Source organism: Malurus melanocephalus, unplaced genomic scaffold, assembly GCF_030028575.1.
Source record: "Malurus melanocephalus ecotype Western Australia unplaced genomic scaffold, MMel_1.1 scaffold_332, whole genome shotgun sequence".
Classification (NCBI taxonomy): domain Eukaryota; kingdom Metazoa; phylum Chordata; class Aves; order Passeriformes; family Maluridae; genus Malurus; species Malurus melanocephalus.
Genome location: NW_026623564.1, coordinates 722066 through 741768, shown reverse-complemented (window position 1 = coordinate 741768; position 19703 = coordinate 722066). Strand labels below are relative to the sequence as shown.

General features: G+C 41.2%; 1 protein-coding gene across 2 annotated transcripts in view; it reads right to left on the bottom strand.

Moving 5' to 3' along the window:
- The window catches only part of MBOAT1 (membrane bound O-acyltransferase domain containing 1), a 55804-nt gene extending 36108 nt beyond the window's left edge, over window positions 1–19696 (bottom strand). For both annotated transcript variants that reach the window (XM_057377902.1, XM_057377903.1), the window contains exon 1: window positions 19552–19696. In XM_057377902.1, coding sequence (XP_057233885.1) covers window positions 19552–19641 — 90 coding nt within the window. In that variant the 5' untranslated portion in view covers window positions 19642–19696. The remainder of the gene's footprint in view (window positions 1–19551) is intronic.
- Between the last annotated feature and the right edge of the window lie 7 nt (window positions 19697–19703).

Sequence of the window (19703 nt, the reverse complement as noted above, 5' to 3'; positions counted from 1 at the left end):
GAGCACATGATATGCTGCCAAAAGAAGACAGTATCTTCCTTTCATTTTCCATGATTAAACACTGGAAGACAGAAAGGCAGTCTCATCACAGTATTCTGCAACGACATCTGGAAGACTTRTATCTGAGTCACAGCCAGCTGGAGACAGCCTTGCAATGCAGAAACAAGATACCCGCACTTTGGGAGAGAGAGAAAATCTGGAATAGCTCCAGCGCAACCGAGTCGATCGTCATTGTCTGGTTAATGAATCCTTTAATTCTTTATTAGTCTCAACTTTAAAAGGCTGGATGGATCCAGAGCAGAGATGAACAATGAAGAAAAAAACCAAACTGTAGTGCATGCCTTTATTCTTTCAGACTCTGTAGTACCAATAAGGCAGAAGTGATGTTTAGATTGCAAAYTGGAGTTTCACACAAAGCCAGCAATCAGGTCAAACCAACCCACCAAACACCCATGATGTTGATGCAGGAATAGCCAAATATAATTGAAGGTCCCCCTATACTATTATCCTATAATCCAAGATCTCAAAGTACATGAAAGGTCACTTCCATCTGCCCTGAGCCTTTGCATCTTCTCCCATTTTTAACAGGGTGAAACTTGGTAATCATTGGACTGGGACKGTAGGAGGGGAAACACTAACTCCCAGGGATTTGGAACTACCTTTTCAGTCATCTCCATCAACAGGCAAGGCCTTTTACATAGGAAAGGCATCACTTCGACTTCCTAATCACTCTCACAGGAGAACCATAAAATTTTTTGCTTAGTATTTTATTTGATCCAAGTAACCACCTGCAGAAGTGAGCACTTCCAAGGGCAAATGCCAGTTGGAAAAYCACAAAATAAAGGTTCCAAAAACATGGAGTTCAATAGGTGCATCTGAAAATCTCACCATTTGGAGGACATGAGCCCAMGGCTAATAACACTGAATAGAAACAGTAACCACTTTTTGTTCTGGGAACAAACTGGCTCCATGGTGAAGTCGGGGGCGGTGGGGGGAAGAAAACAAAAGTAGCAATTCGTCAAATCCCTRTAACAGGAAAGCCATGGAGCCATAGACGATTTCCAAAGAGAGAGGTAAATGTGTAGCTTCGTGCACTGAAAAATTACTGGAAAAATCSCACAAAAATCTTAGAAGGAGAAAACAGAAAGTGTTTTTCATGGCTAGAAATTCTTGATATAGGCAAAAGAGAATATGAGAGGAGACAAAACCTGACTATACACCTTTCAAATAAATCATTACAGAGAGTCTTGGACACTGCTTATTGTAGTTGAAGGCAGGCTACTAATAACCCACTTCAGGAAGTTTTTATTCCCCTCAACCCATAAACCTTGGATCTGCAAATCTCCCCATTATAAAAAGTGGCACTATACATTTGAGAGTTACTAGATCACTCCAGAAAGAGATATTTAAGTACAAACACATAGTCTCTTATTTTAGTGTTTTTAACCTTCTCCTTATAGTTAAGTATCAGAAGGAAATATCCTTCATTCTGTTTTGACCACAAAAATACTTTGTTTTTCCTCTACTACATTTTTCCTCCCTTATGCTAGCAGAAAATCTGATCTCACATTCCAAAAATCTAGGAGGATATAACAAATTGACCATGCAGTTCTCTCCAAACTCCAAATGGCAATTTAGTCCATTACCCAAACAGTCCTCTGTAAGTAAGCAAAACTCCTATTAACRCTGCAATTCCTTCACTCTAACTATCACTACCAACAGTCACACTGCTCACTTGCCCCTCATCATGTGACAAGGTGCTGGTGTGTCCCCAACAGCACACAATCTTTGGATAAAACCCACACATGTTGCACATTCACAGAGGCACAAGGGTGCCACAGCACAGTCTGTCAAAATATTCCCAGGGAGCATCCAGRTCCACGTCCACATCAACATGCAGCAGATGATGCATCAGGTTATTGATGTGGCAGAAGATACCTCCACTTTTATTCTAGGCCTTGCACTTGCCAACCAAATGAGAGAATAAGGGTTTAAATCTGCACTTCATTTGCAGAACAGAAGTGTAAAAGCAGAGGCCTCTCACRGTGGCTCAGTACAAAGTCGCAGCTCAATGCCCAGGATACTCTGTATTTGTTGCCATGTACAAGGAGCWACCCAGCACTAATTTAGGAGACTGCTACAAGGTTTTTATCTGGCAAATCAGACTTTCTCCTCTATTCCATGGGCTTACCACAGATGACCAAACAGCTGTTTTCAGTATTTGGAAAAGCATAAAGAACCTTGCTAGGGGAAACTGCTGACAGCAATAGCAACTCCTCAAGTCAAACCACTGTCTGTGGAGTACAACACCACTTGGGTAGTATTTTGGAAAGGGAATGCCATAATAAAGCATTCCACTCTGTCAGAGATCTGCCCCAYCTTTTAGGATCATGTCTTCCTTGCAAAGGATAAAGCAAGAACCACAGAAATGCGGTAATTTGTTTTCCACCTTTAAAAGATTACTTTGCACAKAGAACCAAAAGACACCTGGCAAACAACATGTTTAAGTTCACTTTGCTGGAGACATTTCTACTTTGATGCTGAAAAACAGACCTGCTGTTATTACAGCATTTGATAACATCCAAAGTGGGATATTTAAAAGGGGCGTGTTAAGAATGAGAGATGGAAAAGTCTTTAATCAGATCTCAAAGATATCTGATACCTAACTGAAATTTTTCAAAATATTTTGATCTTCCACACTATTTTTATGAACTATAAGGACAAATATTCTCTGCAGAGATCACTTAGCTTTGCACAGGGAGGAGACAAGCACCCTCAAAAAGGAGGGCAATATCATAGAGACCATGTCAAGTTTCCCACTGCTAGAGTTCTGACTTAGGTTTCCATGAAAGARAAGGGTTTGTGTAACATCATCTGTGTCATTCCCCTTACTGGCCACAGTGATACTGCTTTGCACAGAACTCAGTGCACTGGGARCCAGCAGAAAAAGGCATTTGTAAAGGAAGCAGAACTGACTGTCACTTGCAGGATGCCGGATTTTCTGTTTATAGCCAGGCAAACAGCATGGATCAGAGAGGAGACAAATTAATTCACATCGGGGAAATACTGATTCCACTGCTGACATGTCAYATCTCCAATACTATACAGAAACAACTCATTTCTCTGGCTTTGTGTTGTAGGAATCCTATGGAAGATTTTGGGGGAACAGAAGCAGAGCATTGAAAATATAACTTCTCTCATGGGAGAGACAGAGAGAAAAGCATATATGCATGACTAATTTAAGATTACTGTCCTCTTCAGAAGCAGCACTAAGTTGTCATAGCCTTGATTTTTTTTTTTTGTTCAGTTGCATGCAGAAAATGGAGCTGGTGAAGCAGAATATACAAAACTGACAGTATTTTGGCTTGTTGTGCTGTTTTCCTGGGTAAATTCTGTTTCCCTACTTACAGGGTCAAATATCCTTCCATGATTTAGGTTGTAAACTTGAAACAGATGTTCTTTCTGGATTACCTCTATGAAGCCACTAGCAGAATAATCACTGGCAGGACACAAAATATAGTCATAGAACAGTTTAAACCCTAAGTCATAAAAAATTTTAAGGGAGAAACTTTTAAGTCAAAAGTAAGCTTGAGAAGTCAAATCTACATCACAATGCAAAGTCAGACTTCCCTCCACTTACCTTTGATAMATTTAACATGTGGACCTGATCCAAAAACAGCTTTAGCTCGCTGTCAACAGCTCTCACATTGAGCTGTAATGACTCAGTGTGTTGAACAGATGTTTAAGCCTTGATCATTTATGTGCAGCAATGCTCTGCCACTACCTGTAACTCATTAATTACTGCTCTCTCAGTGAGTAATGCCAAGTGATGGAATTCCCTTGTATCTGAGATATCCAGCACTAATTCCTAGCTGTAGTAGAAACAGCTGTAGTATCAAAYAATCTCAAGCCTTTAGTCATTCAGGAGGCTCTTTTAAACCAGAATGCCTTTGGGTTATTAGAAGATCTGTCTCATTACTTCTGACTGCTCAGCAGTGAGGTAGCACACTAATTACAGTACCTTTAGCTCCAAAAAAATACTTTTAAAAGAATAATTTTACACACCTCTGTGCAGGTAGAGTATCACACAGTATTATGTGACAGAGATGTCTAAAAGCAGAACTACAGCCAACGGGTCAGAGTACAGGGGATATTTTAATGAATAGGAAAAGGAAAAGAGTGAAATGTTGATATGCAAATAACAAGTTAGACACACCAAAAAAAATTCCAACAAAACTAATACCAAAAAAACCCAAAACAAYCCAATACCAGAACTATCGGCCTTGCTTCCTTACAAAATAATCACTTGGATCAAGTACATCTCATAGGAAGGATGGCCTCTTGTACCWTCTACCCTCCTTGCTTATGCATAGATTCATACTGATGAAGAGGGAACAGACTGTCCTTATTATCACATTATTCCAGCTCTTCTCATCTGCGTGCTCAGAAGGCCCCATTTAAGCATATTGAAAGTTAGGAGAGAGATACTTAAGTGAAAATTAACAGATACAAGGAAGACAACAACTCCAGGAGAGTAAAATACMACAAAGCAGACACTTGAGTCCCTGCAAAGCCTTCTCTGAAAGTCCCTAGAACTCCAGGAAGTTCCCAGGCTAGGGACACCACAGCACTACTTCCCCCCTCCCTTTCTAAGCCACYTGCAGGACCATCTGCACTGATCTAGAGCTTGGATCCTTAGTTTCCATAATCATTAAATACACCGCTTCCCCACSTTTTTTTCACAAATGAATTTTTGGATAGCAGATACTGTCCCCAGSTGGTCTTTTCAGATCTGATGAGCGCCCCAAATCCCAAACAGGTATTTYCACATCACCTCTCCAGAGCACTGCTGAGACCCCACTCCATGACACTGTCCCCTCATCCACCACAGACAATGGATAGACACCTCAGCAACACAAAGGAAGCAGGACCAAGAGAGATCTCATTAGACACGATCCACATGGAGCTCACCAGCCTCAAGCATTAACTGCTCCTGAGATTTCAGTCCAGTTTCTAYATTTGCATTCTTTAGTAAATACTTTCAAAGCAGAGGCACTCAAAATACCATCAACACAGACCTGATTTTTCTCCCCCCAACATTTAAAGGTTTAGTTTTTAGAAACCTAGAACACAACACAGTAAGTCAAGCACCTTTTCACTTTGTCTGTGTAACTGRTAAGTACATAGTTGACTTATTCAAAACACAAAGAAGGAATACAGACAAACATTTGTCCACCCRACCCCCCTACTGGCATCTCTTTCTGTGACTTCAATGTAAATTATCTTCCCCAAATACCAGTGGGGGTTGCACAAACGCAGGAATGGCAGGATCCTTATAGAAGTGGTTCTAAAGTCCCAATTCAGACACACGCTTAACTTGCAGGCCAGATGAAAGCCTTGAGCCTGCACATATTCATCAATTTAAAAATAAAACAGTAGTCTTAAAGTGYAATCCATCACTAGAATGGGAACTGRCACATCTAAAATAACTTGCCCTGTTCTTGCTGTTGCAATGTCTGTGCAATTCTATTTTCAGTTCCTTTTCTATAGAAAAATACCAGTGGTCTTTAAAAATACAAACCAATACAAACAGAGCAGTTTTGTTTGCATTATCTCAGTGATATCCCACTAAGTGCACACAACAGAAAGAACAAATTTCAGTAAAAGGGAAAGAGTGCCAACTTGACAAGTTATTCTAAGCAAAAAAAAGTTGGTCTTTTTTTTTCCCACTGTAGAAGCTGTCAGCACTGTGCTAAATTTAAGCACATTATCCTTGAAATTAGTGGCTTGATCAAAGACTAAACTTTTCAGACATCGCAATGGTATTATGTAATACTTTATTAGGCCCTTACACACAGAAAATCTGGAACATCCTGTGTTTAAATGCTCAGTCATGCTCACAGTAACTTAAAACAAGGCCACTGTTTTAATCAGCATATTAGGACATGCTTAAAAAATTTATGCAKGGACTTTGCTAGAGGAAAGGCTAGATTTTATCTGTCCTAGCACTCATCTTGATGCAAAAGCTAGTCCATCTAAATTTCTTTTAATTTCAGTGGGGGAAAACAAGGCAGTTCTAGGCTGCAATTCATCAAAACCTGAAGCGTAAGTCTAAAACAGGTATTTYTACTGTAAAAGAAGTCTAGATGAATAAGTTTAAATGCAGAAATGTACACTGCAGTGTTTATATTTACATTACAATATTTATACTACGTGCACTAACTTTACTAGAAACAAAAAGAAATCCCTGGATTGTGAAACTGGACTTCATTGAGKTGTAAGAAATGAAGTTTTAAAAAATGACCCATAGATTCTCATGCTTCAGTTTTTGGTTTAACACTTAAAGATGCCATAAAAGGGTATCATATCCAGAAGCTGGTATTCTACAACAAAATAAGCCCATTTCAAGTGCTTGAAACAGAACTGGGAAAAAAACAAAACAAAATAAAACACAAACCTAAAACCAAGCAATAAAAAATAAAGGTGCCAGTCAGAAGAAAAGCAAAAGTAGCATATCTACTGCTAGATATGCGTGGAGAAGTTTTAGGGTAACAACTCCCACACAATGGGTGTAGTCAAACACACTCGGTTTCCTGCTTCCCCAAGCAGGTGCTACAAACCTCACTTCTTCCTTGTTTAAACAGTTTTCTCTCTGAAATATACAGTAACAGCTCTTGCAGATGAAGTGAAGAACAAAGAAAATGCTTTCAGACAAGCATAAAAACATAATTTGGGGGTACATCGATGCGGAAAGGTGAAGATCTGTTGCTTTCTCATGTTCCAACCTAGCAAAAGAAAGGGTGACCATACCCTTTCCAATAATGCAGTCAACAGAATTTGTTSAAAGAGGTACAGAAAATATTTCCAGCTACCTTTCACAGGCAGAGGAGGACACAGAAAACTTTTGGGAAGCCATCAGTAAAAGCCAGGGAAAACGCATAGTGAATCTGAGGAGAATTTTATTTCTTTAGAGTTAGTTTTCAGAAAGTTCAACTTGTGCAGGTGCACAACAGAGAGGTTTTTCATATGAGAAGAAGAAGYATGGCTCATGGGCAGGAAATATTCACACAACTACATTTTTCAGCAGTAAACTTTAGTCAGAACCATTYAATTGCGAAAATCAGTTTACATTTAGACAATTATATTTGCAAACATAAGAGATAGTAAAACTCCCTCTTTTTGCTTCCAAAAACAATGAAAACTTTTTATTCTCCAGTGGCTTGCAGTTTAYAAATTTCCACCAAGGCACTTGATTCTGCTGGCCAGCAGAATTTCTAGATATCTAGTTTCTTCATTTTTAGCCTATTGCCAATGAGCTGTGTACATGCTTTTATTTCTTTTTCAGTTCAAGCACAATTATCTTTGTTTCATTCCTTTGCTATGACAGTGACCATGTAGAATCAGCAAACTTCTGTTAAGTGCCAGCTCCCGATACTCACTTTCAAAACCATGAGATTTCACAGACATAAAATAGTGGTCCTTCCTTTTTCACTTTAAAAGTAAAGTTATTGCCCTATGCTTTTYAATATATGACATATTTATCTAACCTTCATTCACATGAGCTGCAGACATATTTTTAATCTCTTCAGAACCGTGGCAGGAAGACACCAACAAAATGTGTACAGTGACAATATCCTGCTAAGGTTTTTTTTTTCTCCTTCTTTATTTCTACTCAAAATTTGCAGCATACTTGCCTCATGATCATTTATTTTGCACCATGAACCATGCAAAAAGACAAGAACATGACCCCAGCTGTTTAGTCATGCTTGTTACAAGCACCTTACATCTRCAGCAAGTATCTCTGGAAGCTGAACTTTGGAGCATGTCTAATTTTAGGCACTCAMCTTCAGACACTATTGAAAACAAGTAACATGGAGTTGACAAGTGCTCAGGACTTGGCACAAACCAAACATCACAGCCACCACTAAACTAACATATTTGGAAATCATCAGTACCTTTCMAAAAAGTCATGTTCTGAAGGAATTTCAGGGGTTGCCCCCTCAAATTAAAGAAACAAAAACAAAACCAAAAAAGCCCACATTTCCTAGTTTTCAAACTTAGCAACCAAATCAAAACAAAAACTAACAGGAAAACACACAGCAYGATCAAGCGTCAGTTGGTGAATAAAGAAATGCAAACAAAAAAAAAAAAAAGAGACTTGGCTTTTGCTATATCTCAATTCAATTTGCACTATATTACATTTGAGGAAAAAAGATTTCATTTCCTTGCCTCATTAAAGCCTTCTTTACATATCCCCCCAATAGAGCTCCCTAGTTCTATTTGCATGCAGTACAGCAGAGCTTCAGGTTATAACACAGATATTTTCCAAAGATAACTGCGATACCAGGTGGAAAAAACTCACTTTTGCTCAATCACAGTATTTTTGTATTCTTGCCATGCTTATGAGTCAGCAATTGCAGAAACTAAACTTACTCTTCTCAGGCAACAGGAATAAGTCTCACTTTTTCCTCTTCAACAGTTAGGAAAAAAGGAGAAGAATGTTCTTACATTTTAAAATTATTACAGTTATGCTTCTACTATGCAGTGACAAGCAGCTTATTGTCCAAGATACAAAGTACAACAACAAAATTTTGAAAACTCCAAGTGAACTCTTCTCAAAATACCCTAAGAATTTGAACATAGCCAGGGAAAAGAAATTCAACAATCCTTTAAGTTGCATAAACAATTATAACTTCCCTTTTAAGCAAGCCCTTTACACATAGAGCCTAAAAAAACATGCTTTCAAAGAACTAGGGCATTGCAGGATCTACCCAGCTGGGTTACAAAATGTATTTCCACCTCTCTATCGCAAGGTTTTATACCACTAACATCTGGATATCTCAGAGGCACTTTGACAAAGCATCTCAGGCTTGATTTTCAGCAAACTTTGCTATCTCAAAATGCACATGGTGTTTTTCCCACGGCTACTGTAGCACTACATGCAGATTTGGGGAGCATTTCAGTTTTTCTGATGCTGGAAGGCACCCAAGCAACGAACAGCATGGAGTTTGTATGGGATAAGGGAGAGGAGACTCGGGAGCTGGAGGTGACCAGAGACCTGGGTCCCCCAATGACTGCGTGAAGCCTCTCCAGGGCACAAGTAATTCCACTTGTCAGCAAATAAATGAGGCCACCATCTTGTAGACAGAAAGTCTCCAATCGATTGTAAAACCACCGCAAACAGGCGCCCTTGCCATTTAGGGCCTTCTAAACTGGACAGGCACATCACCCCTATGGGTGACTACGCTCAAAAACTGAAGGGCCACAGGAAAAGGGAAAAGAAAAGGCAAATACAGAATCAACTTTCTCCCGATAATCATTTAAACCCTGTGTAGGTGAATAAAACCCAGGAAGCCTGAGATAGTCAGGCAACCGAGGTGATGGTGCACATAAACATGTATGGCTGAAAAACAGATAGGTAACAGAGTACAGATCAGGATGCCAGAACCCCATCAAAGAAGGAAGGCAGACTTTACCTGCTGGCATAGCCTGTTCAAAGAATATATGCACAAAACTATCAAATCAGCATTAAAGACGGGCAGCATTAACTGAACAGAGGGGAAGTGCTCAACACACGGATAAAAATTCCCCAGCAGTTAAAAATCAGAACAGAAAAGTAAGAGGATAACTAAACAGGGAAATACATTGCAAATCACATAAGGAGCCAGTTACTTTTTATATAAACTAAGAAACAGAAGGGCAGCTGCAGCCGGGGCTGCCTTGACAGTGAGATTTTGGAGGAGGGACTCTCCCGGGTGTTGGCTCATCTTCCCTGCAGAGATCTGGTGCTTCCTGTTGTATCATCACCATGTGAAGAAACTCAAGTAATAAATCCAGCATCAAGGTCTGGGGGGGGATGATGACTCTAGCAGAGCCACTCACCCATAATGGAAGCAGCCATGCTTGGGACTGTCAGCAGAGATTTGGGATCCTAAAGGCATCGGCAAACCAGAGGCAGAACTGACAGCAAACAGTGCCTGCAGAGGGGACAGGCCCTGAAAGGAGCCAGAAAAAGAACAGGTTCTTCCAAAAGCTTTTTCTTTCAAGCTAACCTTACCCTAGAAACTCATGTTTTTCATATAAACATCCAAGTCCGTACTGGCTCCAGCCAAGTTCTCGGCCTTAGCAGCCACCTGTTGAAAGGGTTTCTCAGCGAGGTCTGGACTGCATGAAAAGACCTTAAATTCAATCACTGTTGGATTTGCAGCCTATCACATTTCTCTGAATGTGAAGAAGCAGTAGGAAACATAAGGGAATAAGGCCCTTCTTCCCTTGACCAGAAAGGTTGTGAACTCCCCATCCCTGGAGGTRTYCAAGGCCATMTGGGGCTTTGAGTAACACGGTCTAGTGGAAGATTTCCTGGCAAAAGGTGTGAAGCTAAATTATCTTTAAGGTCCCTTTCAACACATTCCATTACTCTAAGGCCTAGATCTATTTGTTTTATGCTGCTCACCTACACTTTCACCATGATCCCTCTTAAAAGTCACATTTCTAAAGCAAACGTCTCAGTTTTGCTTTAGCAGGTTTAAGAAAATAAGCTTATCCTTTAATTTTTTTCTCTTTTATCTAGTTTATATTTTCATTCTGGTTATAGTCATATATAGTCTATAGTTATAGAACAGTTATAGTCATCTTTTGATTGACAAAAACAACTACAATGGAACAGAAATACAATTATGTCACCCATTTTCCTCTGGCCTGACCATTCTTTRTTCTAATCCTCATTTTATTTACTCATATTCTCATTTTATTTACTGATTAGCATCAGCAGAGCATCTCTGAAACTTTCTTTTTCCAAACTGCTGAGCCAATTTTCCTCTCTGTGGTGTTAGGTTGGSAAATTGGGAAATAGCACCCTAGCAGACAAGTGGTAATAAAGGTAAYACAAAATTAAAATTCATTCTCTGAACGGAAAACAAACATTTCCTTTCTCAAGAGTCTATCATATCTGACAGTGTCTCACAGCAATATGCCTACACTTACAACATACTTGTACAAAGTAGGGAAAACCCATCCCTACTCCGAGTGAGGTATTGCTGTTGCTGTGGAAACTACAGACAACAATTTTTTTACCTCTAGAGAATTAGCACGAACACAAATATACAGACAAAGGCACAAACAGCTCTGGGTGCTAACAGTGCCTACAACCCGCCATGGATGCCTAATGCTGCCATGAAAAACTGAATTTAATTTTTAAAAAAATGAAGTTAAAGTTCATGGTTTGGAGACAGTCACTGTCTCCAAACCATTTGTCTACACTTTGTTTTCACCTTCAATACAGCATAGTTGGCAAAATATCCTGAGAAACACTGACACATAACAAGTGTAAATGTCAGACTACTTGAACTCCACTTGTGAGTGAATGGAGTAGTTCTAAAWCTCTCTCTAAAATAGATAAATCATTGATCTATCAGCTCGAATTTGCTGGTGTAAATACTTAATACAAACTGTAGGAGTCAGGGATTTGAACCTGTCCTCCATGTGTGCACAAATGAGATAAACAGAGTCAATGCTGTACTCAACACTACCTCGCACTGATAACAGGAAAAATAAGTACTTTCACCAGTTTATAAGGTCATTTGAGCCAGATGTAAGAATTAAAAACTAAAAAAAGTAAAGATACTTTTCTTTAAAAAGAAAAAGAAGAGCTTTACWTAAAACCAAYACATGGGCATAAGAACAAGCATTGGAGTTATTCAAGAAATGTTGAAAGTGGGGGGTCCTCAACTGTTTTGGGTTTTGCCTTATCATTCTGCCTTCCCMATTCCTGCCCTGTCTGCATACCAGGGCCAAATTGCACTTGAACAAGATACTACAAAGAAATTACTCAAGTCCAATTACAGCTTTGTCACAAGACCAGGGCCTATAGGAGCAGCAAACACTCACCCAGTTCATGACACTCAGCAGCTGACATCTGTTTCTTGGCCTGAAATTGTTATTTAGTTTTTCTAGTATTCTGCACCCACTCAAAAGAAATTATTTTAAAGACTATTTTCTTGCCTCCATTTTCCATCCCAGATGTCCACAGCCTGACACACTCACTGAACTTGAAGACCACAGAATGCAACCTCACASTGACCAAAATTTTTAAACTTGCTATTCCATAGGGTTGCCAGGTTTTGTCTGGGATTCAGCAGCCAGATACACACACAGAGCTCTATCTGCCTTTTGCTTAAGTCATCTGGGTAGGCAGCTCAAATGCTTTGAGACAGMTTCCCACTCACTACACTACAGGGAGTCACATGAGGGCACAGGCAAAACTCCCCTTATCCAGCCACTCTGTCAYCCAGAAACACCAGGTAAATGTTGAGAGCGCTCAAATCTCATGAGGACGAATCATCCAGAAAGAGGAACACAAAGAATTTTTCTAMTATTTAGTCATAGTTTTGCMTCAGACCAGATAGCATGGCAAYATTCATGCKACAGACTGATTGATTAGCTTTYCTTRAAAGYTTTMAGAACAATKARTACCATTTCCTGTWAAAGAAAAAATTAAAAATCATTCCAGGCTGGAAGCGCTGTCTAGTTAATACCTTGAAATTTTGGTTTWAAAAATTATCTTTTATTTGGGTATTTTACTAACATTTAGATTTGGAGAACAAATTCTTTGGAAATTTGTACAYGTTTCAACATATTTGATTCCAAAATATGTTTACAAGGGTTTTTCCACACATTATAAAGATTTCTTTTTTAAAGCCTGGAATTTTCTTATCATGGGGGAAGCCCAAAACACAAGAGAAAAAMTATTTCCACTCAACTCCATTAAGGATGCAAAGTACTGTAAGTAGACCCCATCTGAAAAACTCCTGAAAACCATTTCTGTCACAAACTATTGCTCGTGTTTTTGTTTTTCCTTCCGTGCTCACCTGTAATTTTGCAAAAGCTGTATAAAATGCTTTCAGACTGGGAGAAAAAAGGACTGATGATGATAACCATTTCCAATCAAGGTCATATGAAGGGAGACTGAYGCAATCTTGCTCTGGGAAAGGACCACCCAAAGGGTTTCCCTTCTCTGTTCTTCCCCACGTGACGTTCGCTCCATTGGCAGAGGCAGGACTGGCTGACCTGGCCAAGCCCTGTGCAGAATGGGCTGGATTCCACCCATTCAGAAGTGACCAAACAAGCCTGACCAGTGCTGCTCTCTGAAGAAACCACCAGATGAAGGTCAGAGAATGCCACTCTGTCCATCTTAGCAAGTGCTGTGGCACAGCAAAAGGGTGAGGAGCTCAAAGGAGATGTGTGAAGAGCACAGCAGCTGAGGGTGAGGAGCTCAAAGGAGATGAACTCAAGTGCTCTGTGCCCAACAGCTGAAGCACTGCCAATCCCTAGGGAGCACCCTTTGGCTTCACATTCTCGGAAACCAACCCTGGGTGGATGCTCCAGGGCCACTTCGTGTCCAAAGTGTGCCAGATGGRGACGGTCAAGGGATTCCTTCCCCAAGCCCACTCCTGATCCAAAGTGCATGCTAACATAAAACACTCTCTCCACTGTTAGCAAACAACGGTAGAAATTTTTGCATCAGGCTGTACTTTTAAGAACAGGCTTGAGTTTCTGGAAGTTCTCCTTAATCACCCCCMTGAGATTATCCAAGCACCCAGGAGATGAGATTTGGTACCCTCAAGGTTATTTGTACCTACAGAGTCACATACAGAGGGATCTTTTTCACTACAAAGTAAAACGAGACTCATTGACATCAGGCTTTTTCTTGATTTTGGACAAGCAGAGAAGGTTGGATTCCTGCAGTAACACCAAGCCCAGTGCTGCAGCCTCCCCTGCCCGAGGAGCAGCAGCACCACTTYGCAGCTTGGCAAGCCTGCCTCCAGCACTGCCCATCCTTGCGAGCTGTAACAGGAGCCAAGGAGCAGCCAGAGTATTAAATACCGTGCCAGGCTGGCAAATGCACAGCAAATCCCTCAGCATCAGGGGCTCCCCTGAAAACACAGAGCCAGCTCTGTCCTCAGTGCCTAGACCCCAAGGCTGGAGCCCAAGAGTCTTCATCACTACTTTAGATTTTCTCAAAATAGCTGCAGAGCACCACTAAATCAGTGCTGGCGTGATTAATGTGCAGAGAAAGTTTCAGGAAACTTTATGCAGCCCTTCAACGTTTATTTTTCCAGGTCTTGTTTAACACAAATGAGGAGGAAAGTGGTCAAAAGGGGGGAAATTGTAAGCAGCTGATTCCAGTTGCGCTTTTGTCCCTTGCCAAATTAAAAACTTAATAGGACAGATTTTGTTTTCAAGGCTTGAGGGATGTGGAAATATTTACACTCATATTATCAAGAAATCAGCCATAAGGTTCAAGATTACGGTGCCAAACCCAGTAAGAACATGTTGAAAAAGGCAGCACACGTTTCCAAAGCAGAGGAGAATGTGTATTATTGCAACTGTTAGTGATAGCTGACCTGAACAGAAAGAAATGCTTTGGAGATGTTCCTAATATTTGGAAAGTACCATTCCTCTGTCCCAGGACTGTCTCAGGAAGACACAGAATCCCAGACCTTGTACGAGTGGCTGAAACAAGTCAGCGACTGGATTTGCTCTAAAGCACTATGAGCTGCCCTATTCATGGGCACCTGTTCCACCGGGGAGCCAAAACAGGGTCAGCAAGATTCTTCCTCTGTTCTTCACAGCCTGCTTTGTCCTTCATGGCATTACAATCAAAAGCTAATGGGTTTTTTTAAGGACAACAGTTTTACAAAATCTAGGCACTTGAAAGTCAGAAAATACCAAAATTAAAGTTGGTTTTGGCAGTGTAAGTAGTATTTCTCTATAAATGTGGTGAATTTAAATTTCTTTTTTTCCTTGCTGTTTCTCAAAGAACTAAAATGTACATGGCTTTATTTTTTTGCATTTGAGTGTATTAGGCAGGGAGGCCTAATTGAATGTGACAAATACTGCTGCAATTCAAAATGCAAATGCAGAATTTTCAAATGTAAAATGACTGGCATTAAAAAATTGAAATGTAGAATAGGTCATACCAAACATGATAATTGTTACCATTGCTTTAGAGCAGCTTTTTTCAGTTAAAACCTGATACTAACCCCACTTAAATCTTTAATGAACTTCCATCTTCAGTAATCTCGCTTCAGTCTGTAACATTTCAGTCTGTAAATTACCTTTCTTTCCCCAGCATCACATTTCCTAATGTCTCTATTGACAACCATTAAAAGATCCTGAAATTTCACAGTCTGAAATCTGCTCAGTTCCTGGAAAGCTAATTTTTAATTTGAATTTGCGCTGCCCAAAAAGTGGATAGAAAAAGTCATGCAAAGAGGCTTGGAACTAACAGATCTGATGACCAGTTAAATCAGAAAGCAGAGAAGTAAAACTGAAGACAGCAGAAAAAACAAAAAAAAATGTTAACAAAAAGCATTAACAAAACCATCTCTGATTTTGGGATCAGAATACATGTTGATTTTTGTAAAAGGAAAAAAAGACACATATACTTTTTTCTTCTTTCTGCTTTTCAAACCAGTTCATCAGCATGCTTTCGGCAGAGAGTTATTCAAACTCAAGGAATGGTGGAAAGGCATCTTTAATACTCTAACTATCCCAAGACCCAGAGGCATGTCCCAGAATCCCTCCACAGTTAGTTTTTCATTTAAACTGCTGCAAAAATATAAATATGCAGATGACCTACACTGAAAGAATTAAAATGAAAAATCCATGAAAATCAATTCAAATGAAAAAGTTTTCATTCCCACCAGCAGCCAAAGCCAAAATTAAGTTCAAGTGAACAATTTTTTTCCTCTTTGGGGAAACATGGCTGGCCTCCTCAGTGAAAACACAGCAGTTTTTTAAAAGCCCTCTGATAAAAAACATGAGAAGATGCTCAAACAGTCTTTTGAAGGAGTCTCCTCTAAACATATTTCCCTCTAAGTCCACAACCCTGGTGCTGTGTGACAATAGGTCAGCAATAAGGCCTGTTAAAATGTAAGGTTTGTGGAACAGCAGCTCGCCATTTGCAATAGGGTTTCTACTTCTRAGGCAATAGATAACCCGGCGTATCACGGGTATTACAAAATAACCTTGAGAAGTGAAACTTTTTTATCGTGTGACTTAACCATCTCAGCCTGAATTACCTCTAGAGATGCCTAGGAAGGCATGGTAAAACTACATATGAATAAATAATTCCATTAAATTTTACTTTTAATATAACTTTTAAAGGTATATTTATYTCTTCATGGTATTTTTTGCATACACACACACACAATTTGTTTACATAAATTATATTATTAAAAGTCCAATGTTTAATTTCCCATATCTCATGGATTTATGGTAGAGGACTATATCCCAAAATTGGTGATTTTGGGCATATATAACAAAAAAGTATATATTTTGCCAAAAATCACTGGATAAGCAAAGTGGAGGGATGACATTCCATTCCATATCACCATCCCCCCATGGTTTGGGGAATATGTGATATGGAAATAAAAAACACTCCAAAAACTCTTTCACAAATGCTGCTGAAGGTATGTCATTGACCTAGACAGATATTTTTAGAACATAAGTCAGCTAAACTTCAAAGTCTGCTTTCCTGAGATATGAGAATGAATTGAACACAGAGAGTCTTTTCATCCTCTTTCAAGCTCATCAATCTTGTTACCAAATACAGGACTTCTTAAAAAATAGTATTTCAACGCTAAATTCAAAGACCAATCATCCATTAAAGAGACACRAAAATATACACTGAGACATCAGGATTGTTTTAGCATCTAAAGCAGAAAACACAGCTGTGTCCTCACRCAATGCACTGTCTGCTAAACAAACTGTGAGCTGTCTGCCAGGTACACAGTGTAGATAGAAACTCCATCCTCTGGAATTCTGTGCTGCTTTTAAACCCAAGTTGCAATTTTTTAATTAAGGAAACCACCAGTGTGAMAAACGACATTTTCACAGTCATCCATACTTCCCATAGTGAGTGATACAACAGCTGCTTTTTAGATGGCAAAACATTTTCCAAGTGCCATTGCCACTTTTCTGCCTCAGTGATGAAAGGGTAACAATTACAACTTTCCTTTCTCAGACYTTCAGCTCAACTTTTTTTCTGGTCTTTTAGATAAGAGTGAAACCTCTCTCACAGTACAGTCCTCATGGAAAACCATCTCTATATAAAGAAGGGACAAGTCCTCTCTTCGTTTAACACAGAGGCAGAAGCACATGGCTTTCACATACCACAGTGATCTGGAGGGTCTGAACTCCACCTTTACCTCTTGCTCTCCAGGCAGTTCCTGGCATTTTTGAAGGTCCAGTGCCAGCCACATGGACCAGAGGGACCTTGGGGCCGTCACCATCCAACAGGCTGAGCATAATGATGCAGACACAGAGTAGCAAACCAGAGATACCTCCCCTGCTGCAGCCTGGGCACCAAGCAGAAGGCACAGAAAATCTGCCAACACTGCAATACTCATATAAAACCAGTCCCTGCTCCACAGGGGATTCAGATATGGCAAAATAGTCTTTCATACACAGATCTCCTTTCTGTACAGAGGAGTAAGTGACTGCATTTTTTCCCCTTCGGCAAAACCTTTCTCATTCTAATAAGGAAGGTAACCAATCCACCTGGCAGAAGAGCTGTGTGAAAATGTTTTTATTTTGCTTCTGAGGGCATTAGCACTGCAGCTCAGAATTGAGACTCATGTGATTTGAGGTAACAGTGGTGGCACAATACTTCCATGCATACCCACAATCTGAGGATTTCCTGTTCCAGGATAGCAGAAATCCCTGATGYTTGTCATGGTGCAGGACACTGCAGTGGGGCAAGAGGGGTGGGGGAAAATTTTAAAAATTATTAATGGCATAGTGTCACAGGGACAATTAAATAGGGGGGATTTTCAGGTGAGGAAAGCTCTATTTCATKGTGGCTACGCTGCAGTTCTGTGATGAACCCAACAAGGGGGCGGGGGGCGGTTCCTCCTGGCCCATCACTGCTCTGTGACACTGGACCCAGCAGGGTCATCCACAGGGATGACACCTACACTGCACACACACTCACACGGCCCAGCCAGGCTGCTGACCCCTGAGCATGTAGCCTCTGTTTACTGCTGCAGGCTTGAGACACAAATCACCAAACACCCAAGTGCCCACCATCAGCACCCATGAACCCTGGGACAAACACAGCACATAACCAGATGCAGTCAAGTGTCCTCAGGCCTGGAAGAGCATGAGAAGAATTTTCTCCACAGACAGCATCATCTTTGTATCACCTTGGCTGAATGGAAGGGCAAGATTTCGAAAGCTTAGAAGGAAAAACTGAACTCTGTCAAGACTTCATTGTTTGGTAGCTGAGTCAGCCTAACACTGTACGCACACTGTGGCACCGCAAACAAGCTGGAACAGTCAACCTTTGCTATTCCTGGTTTCTTTGGTGCTCCTGCATTCATCAACCATGGCATGGAATACCTCAAAAAAAAGCTATCACTATTCATGTGCCTCCTCCTAAACTAATAGCTCACAGATAATTATAGGCCTTTATTGTTTGAYTGTTTTATTGTTGAGCAAAAGATCTCTCTTCTTGCATCAAAATCTGTTTTCTGTCAAAAAAAAAAAGGGAAAACTGACATGGTTAGATGAAGGAGTTTAGTCTATAAAATTACATATCCCTTACTCAACTTCAAAAACAAACAGTAGTAGAAAATGACACATAGCACCACTCACTCTGCAAACAGAAGAAAACAAATAAATCTCAATCTTCTGTTGATTTTTTACCAAGCTCACCTCTGCTGCCCTGTTTTTTTTTAGAGCACAGCTGAACCTCCAAGTACCTTGGTGAGTCTTTTTCTGGTCAGCACAAACTTCCATACCTAACTTCCTTGTTGCTGAAAGAATGCAGGAAGGCAGCAGGTGCACACAGGCTTGAGAGACAATAAAAGGTGTGGGAGGGGAAGAGCAACCTTTTTTCTGCCTGTTAGGGGTACGGTTAACTAGGAGACTATAAACAATTAGCAAACACCACCACAGCCAAAATTCTATGATGCTGTTAAGGATTTAATGCAAACTTGCTCACCCATAAGAACACTTGTGTGTGTGCGCGTGCCTGTGTATCCTGCCTATCTCCATATATGCACTTTACAATTCCATCAGGCACTTGGACTAGGCTGGAAGTGACTTCTGAGCCTCCTTGTACAGTCCTGTAGCCACAAAAGCAGTTCCTGCACGTAAGGATTCCCTACACGATTCCCTTAGGATTCCCACGCGGTTCGCAGAGGTGGGCCAGCAGCCGAGCTCCTAAAGCATTCCAAACTCCGCCGCAGTCAGCCCAGCACCGCGACCGACAGCACCGGCAGCATCCAGCAGCGACTCTTGCAAGAGCAGGAGAAGCGCCAGGCATTGCCGGGGAAAATGAAGCGCTTCCCCGGTGACAGCAGCCCGCCCGCCCGCCCAGCAGCGCGGCTCGTCCCGCTGCCCGCCCAAACGCGCTCCTCCGGCGGGTTCCCGAGGCCCTCGGGCAGGCACGGCGTGACAGCGACGGCCCTGCGGTCCGTGCCAGSCAGGCGGCCCCGCTGAGGATGCCGCCCGGCCCGGCGCTCCCGGCGCGGCTCGCAGCCTCACCTGGTCCAGCGGGATGCCCAGCAGCGCGCTCAGCGGGTGCAGCAGGGTGGAGCCGGTGGTGCGGTGCGGGGCTCCGGGTGGCTCGGCCATGCCGCATCCCCCCCTCACGCCGCCTCACGGCCCCGGCGCCACCTGCGCGCACCTCCCGCCGC